The sequence below is a fragment of the Ovis canadensis genome, chromosome 13 (assembly GCF_042477335.2).
Source record: "Ovis canadensis isolate MfBH-ARS-UI-01 breed Bighorn chromosome 13, ARS-UI_OviCan_v2, whole genome shotgun sequence".
In the NCBI taxonomy this organism is placed as follows: Eukaryota; Metazoa; Chordata; class Mammalia; order Artiodactyla; family Bovidae; genus Ovis; species Ovis canadensis.
The window spans coordinates 85497757-85514742 of NC_091257.1; the positions used below are offsets into that span (position 1 = coordinate 85497757).

Genomic DNA, 16986 nt, shown 5'->3' on the forward strand with positions numbered 1-16986 from the left:
GCAAAGATGCAAGAGCGGGCACAAGAGAGCACTGGGAGGTGATGCCTCACTCAAATTCAAGTCCTTATGTCTCAGTGGCAAAAATCACACAAACCACACCAATTGCAGGAGGCAAAAACTGAGACCGCCTTGTAAGAATCTATATGTTGTAAATGGGCCATAACTGGGCAAGTCTGTCTCTGTTCCAAGCACTGCCAACGGTTTGACAAAGAATGAGAAAGCAGGGAGTCACAGTGAGGATGGGAACATATTTCCACCCCTAATCCCATACCCCAGCCAGCGGACTTTCCTCTAGACTCCAAACCAGGTGTCAATGCCGATCTGCCAGGCCCGAGCTAGAATGAATCATGTGTAAAGACGTTTGCAGCAACTCACCACCAGGCAAGCACTGCTGAGGTTGCAATTTGGGGTTGGGACAGGGCCAGGAGCTACACTAGTGGGCTGAGCATGCCGCTAAGACACCACAAAGAAAGCAGGGAGGGAGCAGCGGGGACTTTTTGGTGCTGACTGCACACCCTTCTCTGCCCCTTCTCTACCTGCCTGCAAGCAGGCGGACACCCTTCCAAAGGGCCTTGGGAGAAGGACGGAAGAAAAGTCTAATCTTCTTCTACTGGTTTTCTGTGCCCCTGGACACTCTGAGGATTGCCTGGAATCCTAGATGAGATCCCTGACTTTTGGGCTTTGTGTTAGTCTGGGAAGTCTTTGTTCAGACCTCCCCAGAGAGCCCGGTATGTAAAACAGACATGAATAGAGGGCTCCATGGAGCACTGATTCAGGTCAGTCGCTCAGTCCCTGGCAGGTGATTGGGTCTGTCCTGTGGTGTGGAGGCCAGAGCCACATGGCTACCTTTTCTGAACATCAACACCAAAACCACATTTTGGCCCTCTTTCTTTTTTAAATTTAGTCACAATCTTTGAGGTGTAATTAATGCAGATTCAGATTCTAGCTTATGTTTCACCACATATAAACTCTTTCTTGAATGTACCCTTCATGAGGATAAAAAGAGCCTTGTGAAGATAAAAACTTTTCAAGTAATTTCTGTCTGATCAGCTAGCATGGCCCTTTAGGTACCGGGGCAGAAGTCAGAACAACAATTAAAATACAGTTAATGACTTGGGCTAAATGGCTACTAGGAGTAAATAAAATCCCTTATAGTGTTTTAACTACCAAATCAACCATAAAATCGCCAAGGAAGGGAAACCCACTGTAAATATTCATCTGGCCACACTGGGTCTTCGTTGCAGCACACGGGATCTTTGATTTTCATTGAAAATGCGAGCTTTCTAGTTGTGACATGTGATATTTAGTTCCCTGACCAGGGATCGAACTTGTGCCCCCTGCATTGGGAGCATGAAGTCTTAGCTACTGGACCACAAGGAGGTCCCAGGAATCCCACTGTAAAGCAATATAATCCTATCATGTCAAAGAAGTCTTGCAAGGACTACTTTTAACTATTTGTTTGTACTACTTCAAATTATTATTCCTATTAGGTGTTCTGTTCATTAGCTGGATAACCCTGATCCAGAGAGAGACACGAAGTCAGTTCTTACATGCTCATCACTGATCCACTGCTGCTATGTAATGCTACGACCTGGATTGTTCTGTGCTTATTTCCTGATTGTTAACATAGGCACAAGGGCCCCTGCTCCTAGCTACTTTCTATGCAGACACAGAGCAAAAGGCTGTGAGAAATTACGTGAGAAAGCTTGATGCGGGAGTCAAGGTGGGTGGCAGAGATAAAAGCATCCTCAGCTCCAGGAGCCACACTGGCGGCCAGGAGGAAGCACAGGTATTTGTGCTGTTGCTGCACAGGCAGAACGTGACTCCTGCCAAGTCAGCAACAGGGACTCCATAACGACAGACAGCCTGTGTTCCAGAATGTGCTGCCGGCCGTCAGGCGCATCCCACATGCACAGCCTGCTGCTTCTTTTGCTTCTGCTTTCTCCTCTGCAAGCTCCTTGGCTCAGACCTCCTCCTTTTGAACATGTATTCCCACCCCCTCTTCCTTGGTAGCATCTGGGGGTACCAGGACTAAATGCTGTCCTCGTCTTCCCTGATACTGCTGCCAGTGGAAATTCCTAAACTGCACAGATGGGCATCCTGTCTCTCTGACTGCCCCAGGCCCCTTGTACCATCTACAGGAGGAAGGCCAAACACTTTAGCTGAGAGCAAAGGCCTTGCATAATGTGGCTCTCCCTACCACCCCAGGATCATCTCCCATCACTCCTCAAATCACACCTCAACGTCTGACCAAGCTCATTAAACTGTCATATCACAACCTCCGGTACTCAGCACATTATGGGGCTGTGGTTCAGGTCGGAAATGCCTCTCCTAAAACCCTGACCTCCCTTTCCTGTCCATTCCTCCTCCAGTCACCATTCCAGCACACACTTCCAAGACCGCACTTAACTCACAATACCAGTGTAGCCATTCTCTCCTTCTCCCAGATTAAACTCCCTGGAGGCAGGCATCAAGCTGTGATACTCCTCTTCGTGTCCTAGGACCTGACCCTGCTGTGGGCTCTCCATACACATTTGTAACCCCAGTCCCAACTGTAATGGCTGCTGTATGTGATTCCGTTCATAGAGTACCTATTTACTCCATATCAGACTTCTACATTCTAATGGGAGAGACAAATAAAATGAAATCAGAACACAATTATAAATTCTAAGAAGTGCTGTGAAAGAAACAAACAGGAGTGAAATAAAGAATCATTAGAGGATTTCCCTGGTGGTCCAGTAGTTAAGACTTTGTCCTTCCAACAAAGAAGGCCCAGGGTTCAATTCCTGGTCAGAGAACTAGCTTCCACAGGCTTCAACTAAAGATCCTGTGTGCCACAACTAAAGACACAGTGCAGTCAGATAAATAATAATTAATTGGAAAAAAAAATCATTAGGACAAGGGCCAAGAGTCGACTTTAAATAAGAGTCAAGTGAAGCATGTGGCAAAGAGCATTCCAACCAAAAGGGACCACACAGGCCAAGGGCAGTAGGTGGGAAAGAATAGCTGATACATGGCTTTAAAAGAGTCAAGTCTTTTGGCTGGAGAGTAATGAGAGAGATGGCGCAAAGTCGTGTATCTGAGTTAATTCGGGAGAGCATGATGACAGAGGTACCTGCTAGGCCCAGACAAAGAGTCTGAACTTTCAGTTCAGCAGGAAGCCACCTGAAGGACAGAACCTGAAGTTAAAGTGATCGAACTTATGCTTTGAAAAAGAGCCACAGTACAACTCCATCAGACAGTCGAAGTGACTGTCCAGCGGAGGCCAGCAGTCCCATCTAAAGGCCGTACCTCCGCCTGCCAGGCCAGGGTAGAAGCTGAGAGGGCGGACGTCCGGCCAGCCCCAAGCACGGCAATGGTTTCCCCATCATCGTCCACCACCTTGAAGTCCAAGTCTTCGTTGTATTTTCTGCGCTTCACTTGCCGTCCTGAGCGTCGTTTCTGCAGGACAAACACACCGGCCAGAGACGCTCAGTGAGTCGGAGGGAAAAGCAGGCACAAGGACACCCTCGCCTTACTACACTCGCTCACACTCTCCAGCTTTCCAAGAAGGATCTGCCCTAAACACAACTCTTTTCAGAACGAAATTCACTCAAAACGGGAGCCAGCTGAGGAGCGGGAGCCGCCTTCCTGGACCCACAGAGTAGGAGCTGCAGCCTTAGGATCCAGGGAGAAGTGTTTCATTATCTCTGCCTGTGCTTTCCCCTTCCTTTCTGGAATCGGCTTCCATTCCTGTGAAACAGGGATGGGAAGTAACTTCATCATCTCTGAGGTCCCTTCCAAGCATAGCCTGAAGCTCCAGGTTTATGACAATGATTTAACAGGTTTTTTTTGGTTTATTTTCAATTTTCCAAGTTCACCAGATTTGCCATGTACTTCCAAACAACTAAATAATACCAATTTTATTCGGACTTACTTTGAGAATCTCCTACCACCACCCTTTGAAATTCAAGCTGACGTCTTGAGTGTGACAAAACGAGATTCGTGACTCACCATGTAAGGACTTGACTATAATTAAATAGCTTATGACCTTTAAGAGAGAAAACATTCTACAGCAAAGCAACCCAGTGGCTTTCCTCAAGCAGAAAAACACATGGTTCATCTCTACCCATCACATCCAAGCAGCAGAAATACTTCCGGGAACTATCCACTCAGCCAGCTAAGTCTTCAACACTTAAACCCTACAAAACAAAACGAGAAGCCAAACCTCACCCTCACCCTACCCCCGGCCCTTATCGTCTAAAAGATGCCTCCTGGGCCTCTCTCTGTGTTTGTTTCTTTATTGAGTCACCTCAATGACATTTAATTTTACAGGAGGGATTCCACATAAAAAGCTCTCCCTCAATGCCACGTGCAAATCACCATCCTAGAAACACTGAACTACCTGCTGACCCTCATGGACCAGACGTACTTGCTCCTCTGCCAGTCAGGATACTTGGGAGTCACTAACCCAAGTATACAGGCAGTGAAAGGGGGTCTTGGATCTGACACCCCAGACACCACACTTATTCATCACTGTGATGTTAGGAGCTGACACTTTCCTACAACGAAGCTCACAGGACTTCAGTTGATCTTATCCTAAATGGCCCCTTGCGGGGGCAGAGCCCAGATAAACTGCTGCGGCTGTCAGAGGAAACAGCACTTAGAAATATCACAAATCAAGTCCAAGAGAGGCTGCCTCAACTCAAGGGAGAAAACTCCTACCATTTTGGTGCGTCTTCAGAAATCTCATTTGGGTGCGCCACTCGTTTCCCCAAATTTTCCTTCCCATCTTGGCAAAAGGAATCCATCCCTGACTTTTCCAGCATCTGGGATTATGAACGTGTCCTCACACAGACTGGCTTATTAGCACCCCGAGCCATCAATGCATCACCTACATGGCGAGAGAGGCCCTCGGAGCCTCACCTACTTTGGATCACACTTCCCCTCTCCACGTTCCCTCTCACTGCAGCCTGATACCATGCGACTCTCCTGGAAGGAAGCCAACACTGCTGAACAGCTGGGAGATTGTTAGTCTAAGGACCAGGATGCTAGGGAAAGAGCCTGGTGGTCACCCACTAACACGGGGAAAGCCCAGCCCAGGTCTGGGTGCGAGGGAAGTGGGCTGGAGACAGGGAGAAAGGAGCACCAGGATGAGCGTCAGCGAGACCCCGCCCCGCAGCCGCAGTGCCCGCCCGGGCTCCCGGCACAGCGGTACCTGGCTGTCTGCAGACTCAGTGGACTCCTCGGGGCTCCGCAGGGACGGGTTCGGCAGGCCCTGATCCAGCTCTAAACTCTCCACTGCAGTTTCACTTTTCCTTTTTCCTTTCTTCTTTTTCTCCACTGGGGTTGGTCCTTGCTCCTTGCTACAAGGAGAAATTCAGAATTAAAACTGTTGGGCAGTTCTTAAAGCTAAGATTTCTCATGTGATTCAAGTTATGAGGGTACATCCTAGAATTCTGGGGCCAGGATAGGCTTTAATGGAAAAGCGACAAGAGTTTCCTGTCAGAAATGTGCAGGAAAAAGGGAAGAAACGTCTACGTGCGTTGATGTAAAATTCACTTTTTTTTTTACACCCCTATCACGACTACTATAGATAGGATTAATGTGATACGAAGTAAAATGATACAAACATCTCCCCGCCCCCCCAAAAAAACCCTACTTTCAAATAAACGTCTTCTCTAGGAAGTTGAATTGCTTCACAGATATTGAGAATCATCTACTTTCAAGCTCCCTTTAAGGTATGTGGGAACATCTCCCTAAGCCGTCACCATCCTCTATTGAGAATTATCTATGTAAGACTCAGAATGAGAGCTAGGAGTTCAAAACTGAAGACAGCACTGCCACAGCCCTTGAGGAGGTCACAGGGATAAAATTCTGACTACCCAGAGCCATTGCCCACGGCAGGAGATTGATGATCCTTGAGAGAGGTGGAGATGGGCAAAATTCACTGTGCAAGGCCCTGCTAAGACAGCAACATCTCCAATAAGCCTTTCTGGCCCCTCCTGGCTGATAAAACCCCTTTTCTACACTCCCAAGCACTACAACGGCATCCCTTGTGGCTCAGCTGGTAAAGAATCCACCTGCAATGCAGGAGATCTGGGTTCAATCCCTGGGCTGGGAAGATCCCCTAGAGAAGGGAAAGGCTACCCACTCTAGTATTCTGGCCAGGAGAAGTCCATGGACTGTATAGTCCATGGGGTCCCAAGGAGTCGGACACGACTGAACAACTTTTACTTTCCTTCAAGCACCTCAACTGTGCTTTGCCTAAGGCATTCAAACTTTGATCTTCCACCAGAGTGAGTTAGTCATTACACGTGACACCAGGCTCAGAACTAAACAGGACCTCAGATCCTCTGCAGTGAGTCAATCAACATGTGCTGAATGGATGAACAGTTTACAGTTCTCTGCGCTCTCCCATCAGACACTAAGTTCCCAGAGGGCAGGATGTGCTTAAGTTCTGTATTCTTCACAGCGAGTAGTAGTCTTATGCTTAGCATATCAAGGATTCGATACAATATTCATTGGACAGATGGATGCACTAATGGATGGATACAACTGGGGAGATTTGGGAAAAACACACTTGAGCAAAGATACACACAGAATTTTGATAGAAGACAATAATAATAATAACTAAAGCTAATTTGCACGTAACACCTACTACATGCAGGTACAGTTCTCTAAAGTTTTACATGGATTATCTGCTTTATTCTTCAAAGCAACCATTTAAGGCAGATAGTATTATTATCCTAATTTTATCAAGAAAAACAGTGAGGTTAAGATTTCCAGGGTAACACACTAGTAAACGGAAGAGAAAGTATCTAAACCAGGCACGCACGTAGTCACCATGACATTATTGGGGAATGGAAGAGTGTTAAAAGACAGTCAGTGTGGCTAGATGACAGGACAGGTGAAAAGAAGCACTAAGCTGATGCAGCTGGAAAGAACCCAGGGGTATGTGAGGCTGGAGGGCTTAGACTCATTCTGCATGAAAAGGGCACGATGGCAAGACTGGGCAAGAGAGAAAGAAGACTCAAACGAGACGTGATCAGAGAAAACGCAAGGGTATAAATGATGTGAAAGGTGCGACAGAAGCAGAACCAGTAAATCTTGGAAGAAGTGTCGATAAGTCTTGGCAGAAGGTGGAGATGAGGAAAGAGGCACAGTTACTGGTACTTCCCATCCGGTGAGTCACTGCAAGGTGTGGGGGAAGACAGGCACAGAAGATGGAAGATCCAGTGGGGTGCACCCTTGGAGGGACGGCGCCCGGCGTGGACCAGGGGGTCTGTCTGCTTCTCCCAACACCCTTCAACCGTTCGCACATGGATCACTCATCAGGTGGGCAAAGACCCAGTCTTACCCTTGATTCCATAGGCTGAAGACTGGCTTGCCTACCTATCAGCAAAGTTCTTTATGAGATTGTTTTGATCCAAAGTTAGGAAATGAAACTTGGTGGGGATCAGGGGAGAAAGACCACTTCCTACCAGTTTCAGGACATAAGACTCCGGTGAAAAGAGTTTTTAAAAAGATGTCCAATTTTCACTGGAATATTTATCTCATGTTACCTGACTCTCACTAAGAAAATGACATAACAATTTATATTCTAAAAAGCACTTCAGTGTTTCCTGTCTCGTTTAACTGTAGCAACTGCGATTCTGCGAGGGGGCCAGGGCAGGTGAGCCTCATGTTCCAGATGTAAACAAGTTTAAGAAGCACAAAGGCCCCAAAGCCAGCAGCCAAGCAGAGGCCGGTGCTCAGCTCAGCTGACTCACAATCCCCTCACTGTTTATACTATATCATGTTTCCTGCCTCCTTTTTTCTTTGTAAATCCCCAGTCTCCCTTTCGACAAATGCAGAAACTTCAAATTTCTCTTAATCTTCTTGGAATTTCAAAATAATCACCAGAAGAATTGGTTACAAAACACTCCAATAACTCAGATATATCAAAAAAAAGAAAAAGAAAAATTCATAACTCCATAGTTGATTCTCTCAACAGAAGAAGGTGTGTGTTTCATTTTTTGGACACACATTTAGAGATAGTAATATAGATATAATATAGTCACCATAATAATCACATGCTTGGAATCCCATTTAATCTTCTGTAAAATCTTACATCCTTCCAACATTTGAAATCAATTTTATCTTTCTACTAAATATAATTTCATTTTGGAAAGCTTTATCTATATATGTTTAATCTCCATTTTAAACATTCATTATATAGATGGGCTAGAAACATGTGCTTCACTGTGAAAATATCCTGCTCAAAACTAAATTAAGCTTAAGACAGAATTAGGGAATAGAGCCTCCTCAAAATACTAAACCTTACTATAAGACATGTATATATTTGCCTTCCATGTTTTCAGAAACACATTAAATGATGACCGTAGTGAGGCCCTCCGAAGTCAAGCCTGGGGCGCTACAGGTTTCCTAGCCAGAGGCTGGGTGTGGGGTGGGGTGGAGGGAACAACTTCTTAAATACACATGAGTAAAACAGGAACAAGGCGAGTGATACCTGCTTACCTATTCGGGGACATATAAGAAGATACTCTACTGAGAAATCTTCATAGTGACTTTCTGAATATTACCTTTGACAAAAGAATCAATTCTGATTTTCAAAACTTTTTGCTGGAGCTCTTCTGATAAAGACAAGTATCAGGAAGATTCCTTGTGAGCTTATAAATGGGACTTTCAAATAGGACAGCAAGAAAATACCACCTGAATTCATCCTCTAGGAAGACTAGGTGAAATGTGTTTTCCCTATCTTCGGAATGAGTTTTAAAAAACTTACACTTGAGAGTTTATCAAATGAAGACATTTTAACCCCCACTTTGTTACAGATGGGTTTGGACCATGAATGTACTGTTTTCTCCTTTGGGTTCCAAGTTCTTCAAACATAGTAGTCAAATAATATGTAACAAAATTATGTATGTATGTACCCTTTGATCTAACAATTCCATTTATAGGAATATATTCTAAAGATACACCTCCATCAATATGAAACACATATGCATGTGGTTATTCAACATTGTTTGATAATTTCAAAATAACAAAAAACAACCTAAATGTCCAAACATAAGTGATGAATAAATGAGGATACACAGAAAGGAGTACTATGCAGCTGTAAAAACAATTAAGAAAGAATCCTATAAACTACCATGGAATGATTTCTAAGATATATTGTTAAGAGAAAAAAAGCAAAGTGCAAGAGTATACTAACATGCTACTTTTTATGAAAGAATAAAGAGAAAATAAAAAACCTTGCATATATCTACTTATTTTACAAAAAGAGACACAAAGATGATAAACCAAATAAAGCCAGAGGTAAGTATCTTTTTTATATAGATTTGACTTTTGGAAGCATGTTACCTATACCTAAATTTTTTTTTTAATGAAAGATGAAAACAAGTTGAAATAAATAAATCTAGGTGTTTTTCAAATGAAAAACATAACCACACTCAACAGATGGAAAAAGAAAAATCTCATTAATTTATAAACACAGTATCTGACTATATACTTTCAGTTTTGGGGAGGAGTGAGGAAAACAGCCAACAAAAGGTGAACTCTCTTTGGTAGGCGTATAAAGGAAGCGGTTCTGAAGCCATTTTAGCTGTGGTAATAGGAGTAAGCAAATCAGTAAATGTGTTGACGTTAGGAGCTGTGGTTCTCACCCAGGAAGACGTAAATACGAGATGTTAGAAGGCAAGGAAGAGACTGTGGGATGAATCTACACTGGAGGCTCAGTAAGACGCACGCTTTCTAAAGTAAGTATAGGTATGAACACACGCATATAAGCGTGTACATGTGCAGTATGAGTATACTGTGTGTGCATGCAGAGGTGGATCCATGTGCATGTACATAATATACGTACACGTGTTTGTCTTGTATATTTCCCCCAGCTTTGACAACTGAGAAAGCCAACAAGCAAAGATGCTCCAAGCACAATCTGCACACACAGCTCTCAGATTTTGGTTTCGAATTCCAAAGTTCTACACAAAAATGGCTGGTTCCAAGAGAAGGAAGTTATAATATCAGCCTGAAACATTCTGTGTCGTAAAGTAAAGGGAGTGCCCAAAAAAGCGAAGGCAGCACATTAAAAGGGCACAGGAGTCAGCTAAAAGAACTCTCGTTAGTCAAAACTGGGGCCACGTGAGCACAAAAGTAATTAAGGTCAGTAATGAATTATAAGCCATTGAAAATGGTAAGAATCCACACCAATGATAGACAGACAGACCAATAATGAAAAATGAGGGGGAAAGGAAAACTCCTGCTTATTATACAATCCAAACAGTAAATGTCGACAGTGGTAGAGTTGGAAAATCATTTTGTAACCACTGTAGTCAAGATAAGCATAGTCCAGAACCATCAAGGAATGCTAAATCTGGGGGAGAACTTGAAGAGACACAGGATATTTACATGATTTTAAGTGTGTCTCTCTACAGACTGTACAGAAACAGAAGCAGTAACTAAACCATTGGTTATGAAAATGGCATTACTCTTAGAAAAGATACACTGCATCATCTAGGGATAAAAAGGCATGATATTTGCAACTCATTCTCACAATGGTTGAAGAAAAACCATATAACTTACACACACACACATAAACATAAAAGGTATATATACCTATGCTGCTGCTGCTGCTGCTAAGTCGCTTCAGTCGTGTCCGACTCTGTGCGACCCCATAGACAGCAGCCCACCAGGCTCCCCTGTCCCTGAGATTCTCCAGGCAAGAACTCTGGAGTGGGTTGCCATTTCCTTCTCCAATGCGTGGAAGAGAAAAGTGAAAGTGAAGTCGCTCAATCATGTCTGACTCTTCGCGACCCCATGGACTGCAGCCCACCAGGCTCCTCCGTCCATGGGATTTTCCAGGCAAGAGTACTGGAGTGGGGTGCCATTGCCTTCTCCAATATATATACCTATACCATTGCTGAAGTGGACATTTATTGCCCAGCACCTTTTTGCTGATAACCAATACTACCCCCCGAATCCTGAGAGTAAGCAGAAAGCCAGGCTGGGCTATGGTGTCCTAGTCCTTTTACTGCAGGAATTGGTCCAGATATGGACACGCGACCTAGCAAGGCCAACGTGGGACTCAGCTCAGTTCAGTCGCTCAGTCGTGTCCGACTCTTTGCGACCCCATGAAGAGCAGCACGCTAGGCCTCCCTGTCCATCAACAACTCCTGGAATTTACTCAAACTCATGTCCACTGAGTCGGCGATGCCATACAGCCATCTCATCCTCTGTTGTCCCCTTCTCCTGCCCTCAATCTTTCCCAGCATCAGGGTCTTTTCAAATGAGTCAGCTCATCGCATCAGGTGGCCAAATTATTGGAGCTTCAGCTTCAACATCAGTCCTTCCAATGAACACCCAGGACTGATCTCCCTTAGGATGGACTGGTTGGATCTCCTTGCAGTCCAAGGGACTGTCAGGAGTCTTCTTCAACACCACAGTTCAAAAGCATCAATTCTTTGGCACTCTGCTTTCTTTATAGTCCAACTCTCACATCCATACATGACCACTGGAAAAACCATAGACTTGACTAGATGGACCTTTGTTGGCAAAGTAATGTCTCTGCTTTTTAATATGCTATCTAGGTTGGTCATAACTTCCCTTCCAAGGAGTAAGCGTCTTTTAATTTCATGGCTGCAATCACCATCTGCAGTGATTTTGGAGCCCCCAGAAATAGTCTGACACTGTTTCCCCATCCATTTGCCATGAAGTGATGGGACCGGATGCCATGATCTTAGTTTTCTGAAAGCTGAGCTTTAAGACAACTTTTTCACTCTCCTCTTTCACTTTCATCAGGAGGCTCTTTAGTCCTTCTTCACTTTCTGCCATAAGGGTGGTGTCATCTGCATATCTGAGGTTATTGATATTTCTCCTGGCAATCTAGATTCCAGCTTGTGCTGCATCCAGCCCAGTGTTTCTCACGATACACTCTGCAAAAGGCTCCTTCCTTTAAAAAAAGGACTAATTTCTGGCAGGAGTGGGAAGGAAAATGAATAATCTCTTTCCTCCTAGGTCCTAGGTCTGTTAAGCTATGAGCCCAGAGATATGGGCAGGCACAGTTCAATCTGGAGAAGGAAGGCAGTCGTCAAAGATGGAGCCAACACCCAAAGAGGCTCAGGAAGTGTGGGGGACAAAGACTTCTGTGGAGTTCTTGACTAGAGCCCTGGGTTCTGACTGCCTAAACCAGTGAACCCACTTGTTAATCTTTTTCTTATGTTAATTCAAGTTGGGTTTATGTCAGTTGCAACCAGTGCAGTTCTCATAATACAAAGGCCTAATATTCTTATTGTTTAACGACACTTGAGGCCACATCAAAGCAATCTAATTTTTATAATCCTTGCTTTTCCAGCTTTCAGAGCTAGAACAAATTACATTACAGGACAGGAAAAAATATATGGCAGACAAGATTTTCGGGGCTCAAAGTACCTATTTTTAGTAGTAAAACTCAACTTGAGTTTACAACATAAATCCATACATCCACTTTAAAGAAAGCATCCATCATGTATTTATGACATGCAAGAAACTTCCAACATATAATCTGTACCATCCATGCAGGACAAGGATCAGGTATGATCAACAGCAGTTCATTAGCAGCCCTCAGCCCCAAAACGCTCTCACATCCTGTCTACCACACAATCTCATCAGCCAAGATTTTATACATCTTGACTCTCCACAGTTTGCATTAGAAAAATAAGTACCCTTTTTTGAGGGGAAGGGATCGTTTAAGGAGTCTGGAAAGGACATGTGCACACTGCTATATTTAAAGCGGATAACCAAAGTCTAACTCTGCTCAGTGATATGTGGCAGCCTGGATGGGACGTGAGTCTAGGGAGAATGCATGCGTCTATTTGACAGTCATCTGAAACTATCACAACATTGTTAATCAGCCATACTGCAATACAAAATAAAAAGTTTAAAAAAAAGAGAAGAAAAATAAGTACCGTTTTTGCCATCCACGTAGAAAATTATAGTATTAATCACAAGACAGACTTCCTCAAATTCTCCTCCCAGCTCCATCTCCAGTTCCCTACCTCCAGCTTTCTTTGCTTGAATTAAGAGTTAGAAATTGAGTGCTAGATCTGAGTACTAGAAGAAAAGTCTGGGTGCATGTCAGAACACTGAGATTCATGGCTATGAGTCTTTTATTAACTTTTCCCCATGGATTCCAGGTATTGAAAATTTTTTATCTACTGGACAAACTGCATTATTTCAAAATGACTCATCTCCTCATTTTAACATTAAACTTGGCAAAATGCTCATCAAAGTTTTAGCAGGAAACAATCAGTTACTTCCACAGTGAGTTGCCATAATCCCCAAATTCAGGACAACTGAAAACAGCACATGAGGCCAATCATTCCTTCCACAAATGTGCATGCACCTGGGAGCCCAGCCTGGGAGCCACTGCCCCACTCGGGGAACGACTCTCCAGAAAAGCTTCTATCCGGGCCTCGCCACAGGCTCAGAGCCTCTTCCAGGAAGGACAGTACTGAAATCCTGGACGTTACTCCAGGGAGCTCATTTGCACACTTAATCCAACCTTTACTTGCTACCCATATTCCTTCCATCTATACATGCAGGGCTGACTTAAGCACGGATTTTTTCAAGATATTGGTTCAAAGAAAAACACACCCCCTCAACTATTGGTTTTGGTGTAGATGGAGTTATCTGTAGACATGATCTCCAGGTTCTCAGAACCTCTAATCACATCATTAGCATCATCAAAACAAAGATTATGCAAGTTTGTGATGTCCTAGCTTAAAAAAAAAAAGAAACAAAAACATTACAGGCACTTCCCTGGTGGTTCAATGGTCAAGAATCTGCCTTTCAACGCAGGGGACGTGAGTTCAATCCCTGGTCCAGGAACTAGGATCCCACATGCCATGGAGCAGCTAAGCCTGTGTGCCTCAAACTAACAGAGGCCAAGTGCTCTGGAGCATGAACACCACAAGTAGAGAGGAAATGGGCGCCACCTTGAAGAGCCCCGCATGCCACAACTAAGACCCGATGTTGCCAAATAATAATCTTTTTAAAAAATTACATATAAGGTGACAAGGCAGAGTTTTAACAAACTTATTAAAAGTGATCACAGCAAATGAAAAAATTTTTTTTAACATAGAAGGGCTTCAAATGAAACATACAAGCCATTCCTACCTGCACCAAATCCCACGTGCCAGAGAGATCTGCTCTTGACCAATACCTCTCTCACTCCAAATACATTCCTGCCTCTAGTTCTTTATTCATCGACATTCAGCAACCGCTACCCACATTCTAAAGTCAATCAGCTTAGATCTTATATATCTCCCCTATTCCTTTCTCTGCTCAAAATTTTTGATGACTGAGTGTGGGCAACCATGTTTTAAATTTTCATTCATTCTTTTTGTTTTCTGACTATTCCTTTTTCCTGATTACACATTTCTTGTTTTGCAGACATGGTATCGATCATCTTGGATCTGAGGACACTAATTTGAAATCTTTATGGCTTCTTTGCCTTGAACTGTTTTTTCTGAGGACAGCTGTCCTGGTCATTCCTCTTCTTCCTGCTGCTCTACTGCTTCTCCTCATGGTCTGGGGATCTCTGGCGGCCGATTAATATTTAGCGTGAAGGAGGCTGATAATACAGGGGCTGGTGAGGCTCCCTGCTGCCGAGTTAAGTCACTTTCTCCAGCAAGCCTCACCCCTGAATGGGAGGCCTGACCTGGGACTCTACATACACAAGGGGCTACCCCTCTCTCTCCTTTTAAGGGGTTTGGGCAGGGAAAGGCAGAGAAGCCTGGGTTCCTGTGCCCCCTTCTTGTGGATGTCAGTCTCCCCAACTGGAGCCTAGACCTTCTTCCAGAACAAGCTGCTCAGCTTCTTTAGAATAACTGTCTAGAGCTGCCAGATCACACAGCCGCTCTGCAGACGGTCCCCGACCCGCCAGCTCCAGCCCCGGCCCCTCTCCAGGGCTGCCGGGGCCACCATCAGGGGGAAGCTCCTGCATGTGCTCTAATCGGGGACGTCCTCCACAGCATTCACCCATCAATACTTGACCAGGGGCCCCCCACATCGGAACTTTGTAACACCTCCCATCTTTGAAGAATTTATTCCCTTCTGCTCTTCCTGTCATTTCAGTAAGTGAAAATCTGGTGAAGAAGGGAAAATAACAGCATGCTTGATCTACCATTTTAAAACTGGAAATCCCCCAAACATCACATTGCTGTAAGTCTTTTCTCATCTATTAATTCCTTTAATAACTGGCTCAATTGCTTTAATAACGCAGTACTCTTTCAAGGGACTCCCTAGATCAGAACTGAAACACTTTTTGGGGGGGCTTGTGGGATCTCAGTTCCCTCACTGGGGACTGAACTGAGGCCATGGAAGTGAAAGCATAGGATCCTAACCACCATGTCACCAGGGAACTCCCCGAAATACTCTTAATTCTCTAAATCCTTTCGGCTATTCTGTATATTAGGTTCTTTCACTTGTTTATATTTTTGCCTGTTTTGGGAACACCTGCTGGGCTGTTTCCCTAACTTGTGAAAGTCCCTCTATGGCAAGGCTCAGAGATACCTCTGAGGCATCCTCCTTCCTCCACTGTCCCATTCCCAACAGAAGTGCTCATTAACGAAGCAAGGTACGCAGGAGGTAATACATACATATTGGATAAATAAAGGAGCAGGCATTCATCTAGCATTACTGTTTATAAACTGTTTCCTTATGGACCAGGTAAGTTTCCTATACCCCAGACCCTAATGCAGAAAGCTCTGAGGGGACTTCTCTGGTGGTCCACTGGTTAAGAATCCACCTGTCATTGCAGGGGAAACGGGATTGATCCCTGGTCCAGGAACTAAGATGTCATGAGCTGTGGAGCCACTAAGCCCATGCCCCACAACATCTGAGTCCACGTGCTTCAGCTAGGAGGCCCACACACCCTGGAGCCCATGCTCTGCACAAGAGAAGCCACCGCAATGGAGAGCAGCTGGAGAGCAGGCCCTGCCCAACACAACTAGAGAAAACCCGTGCGCAGAAAGGGAGACCCAGTGCAGCCCCATTAATTAACTTTAAAAATTATATATGAAAAGAAAATGCTAAGAATTACAGAATAAGAACTCCAGGAGCTCGTACAAAAACAGGAACAGAGATTTAGTCCAAAGCTTCAGAGGTGGGTCTCTGACGTTATCACTTAGTTTTCTTCCCTACTTAACAGAAAGCCCAGTAGCTTCTAAGCAGAGGGTCTCTACTCAGAACTCATTTATGTCTTTATATTTGCTTCTTTCTCCTAATAAAATGAACAGAATGTAAAAACAAGTCTCCCAACAGAAAGAATTCTGTCAATGGACTCTCTTGAACCTAAGTTCAGCCTCCATAAAGATCTGCACTCTAAACAGACAGGTGATTCACCTTCCAGCAGTGAGGCAGAGCTGACCTGGTTGAATTTTATTACCCCTCCTGCTTCATAGTTCTTAGCTGACTCACAGCTCAAACAGTTACATAATCAGAAGGTTTGGGGCTTACCTTTCTTGAAGCGAGCATCAAAGAAAAAAAATCAGAAAATGTAAAATCTTTCTCCTAGGATGTTATCAAATTTATTGGATTTGGAATAAAAATCTGCTGCGGGTTGACAGATCCAAACAAATGGGGGTAAAAAGCTGAGCACAGAAATTGGGGCTAATCAGAGTCTTCATTTCATCATTTTGGCTTTTTCATTCCTAGCAGATATCACAAAACCCTTAACTTAGACCAGCACACAGATTCATTTCTTGACTTTTGAGAGAGAATATAAACCACCCCCAGCTCTGACATGTGTGGAAATTCCAAAACGTATATACTCTGCCCTCAATCAGCAACATGGACACTGACACTCAAGATCCTGGCTTACAAATGCTACCTCCCTCTCTGTCAAAGCACTTGGCTCCCGGTTTGCAAGAGTAACTCAAAGGGCCATAAACCTCCCCCTCAGATTTTCTCTGGATATTGAGTAGGGCCCGATGGCTTCGTTCACACTGGAACCACTTGTCTTTC

General features: G+C 44.2%; 1 protein-coding gene across 6 annotated transcripts in view; it reads right to left on the minus strand.

The window, feature by feature from the left end:
- CHD6 (chromodomain helicase DNA binding protein 6) overlaps positions 1–16986 on the minus strand; it is a 204771-nt gene that overhangs the window by 110252 nt on the left and 77533 nt on the right. For all 6 annotated transcript variants that reach the window (XM_069548576.1, XM_069548579.1, XM_069548575.1 and 3 more), the window contains 2 exons: positions 5198–5345; positions 3292–3441 (listed from right to left, as the gene is read on the minus strand). In XM_069548576.1, the coding sequence (XP_069404677.1) occupies positions 3292–3441; positions 5198–5345 (298 nt within the window). The remainder of the gene's footprint in view (positions 1–3291; positions 3442–5197; positions 5346–16986) is intronic.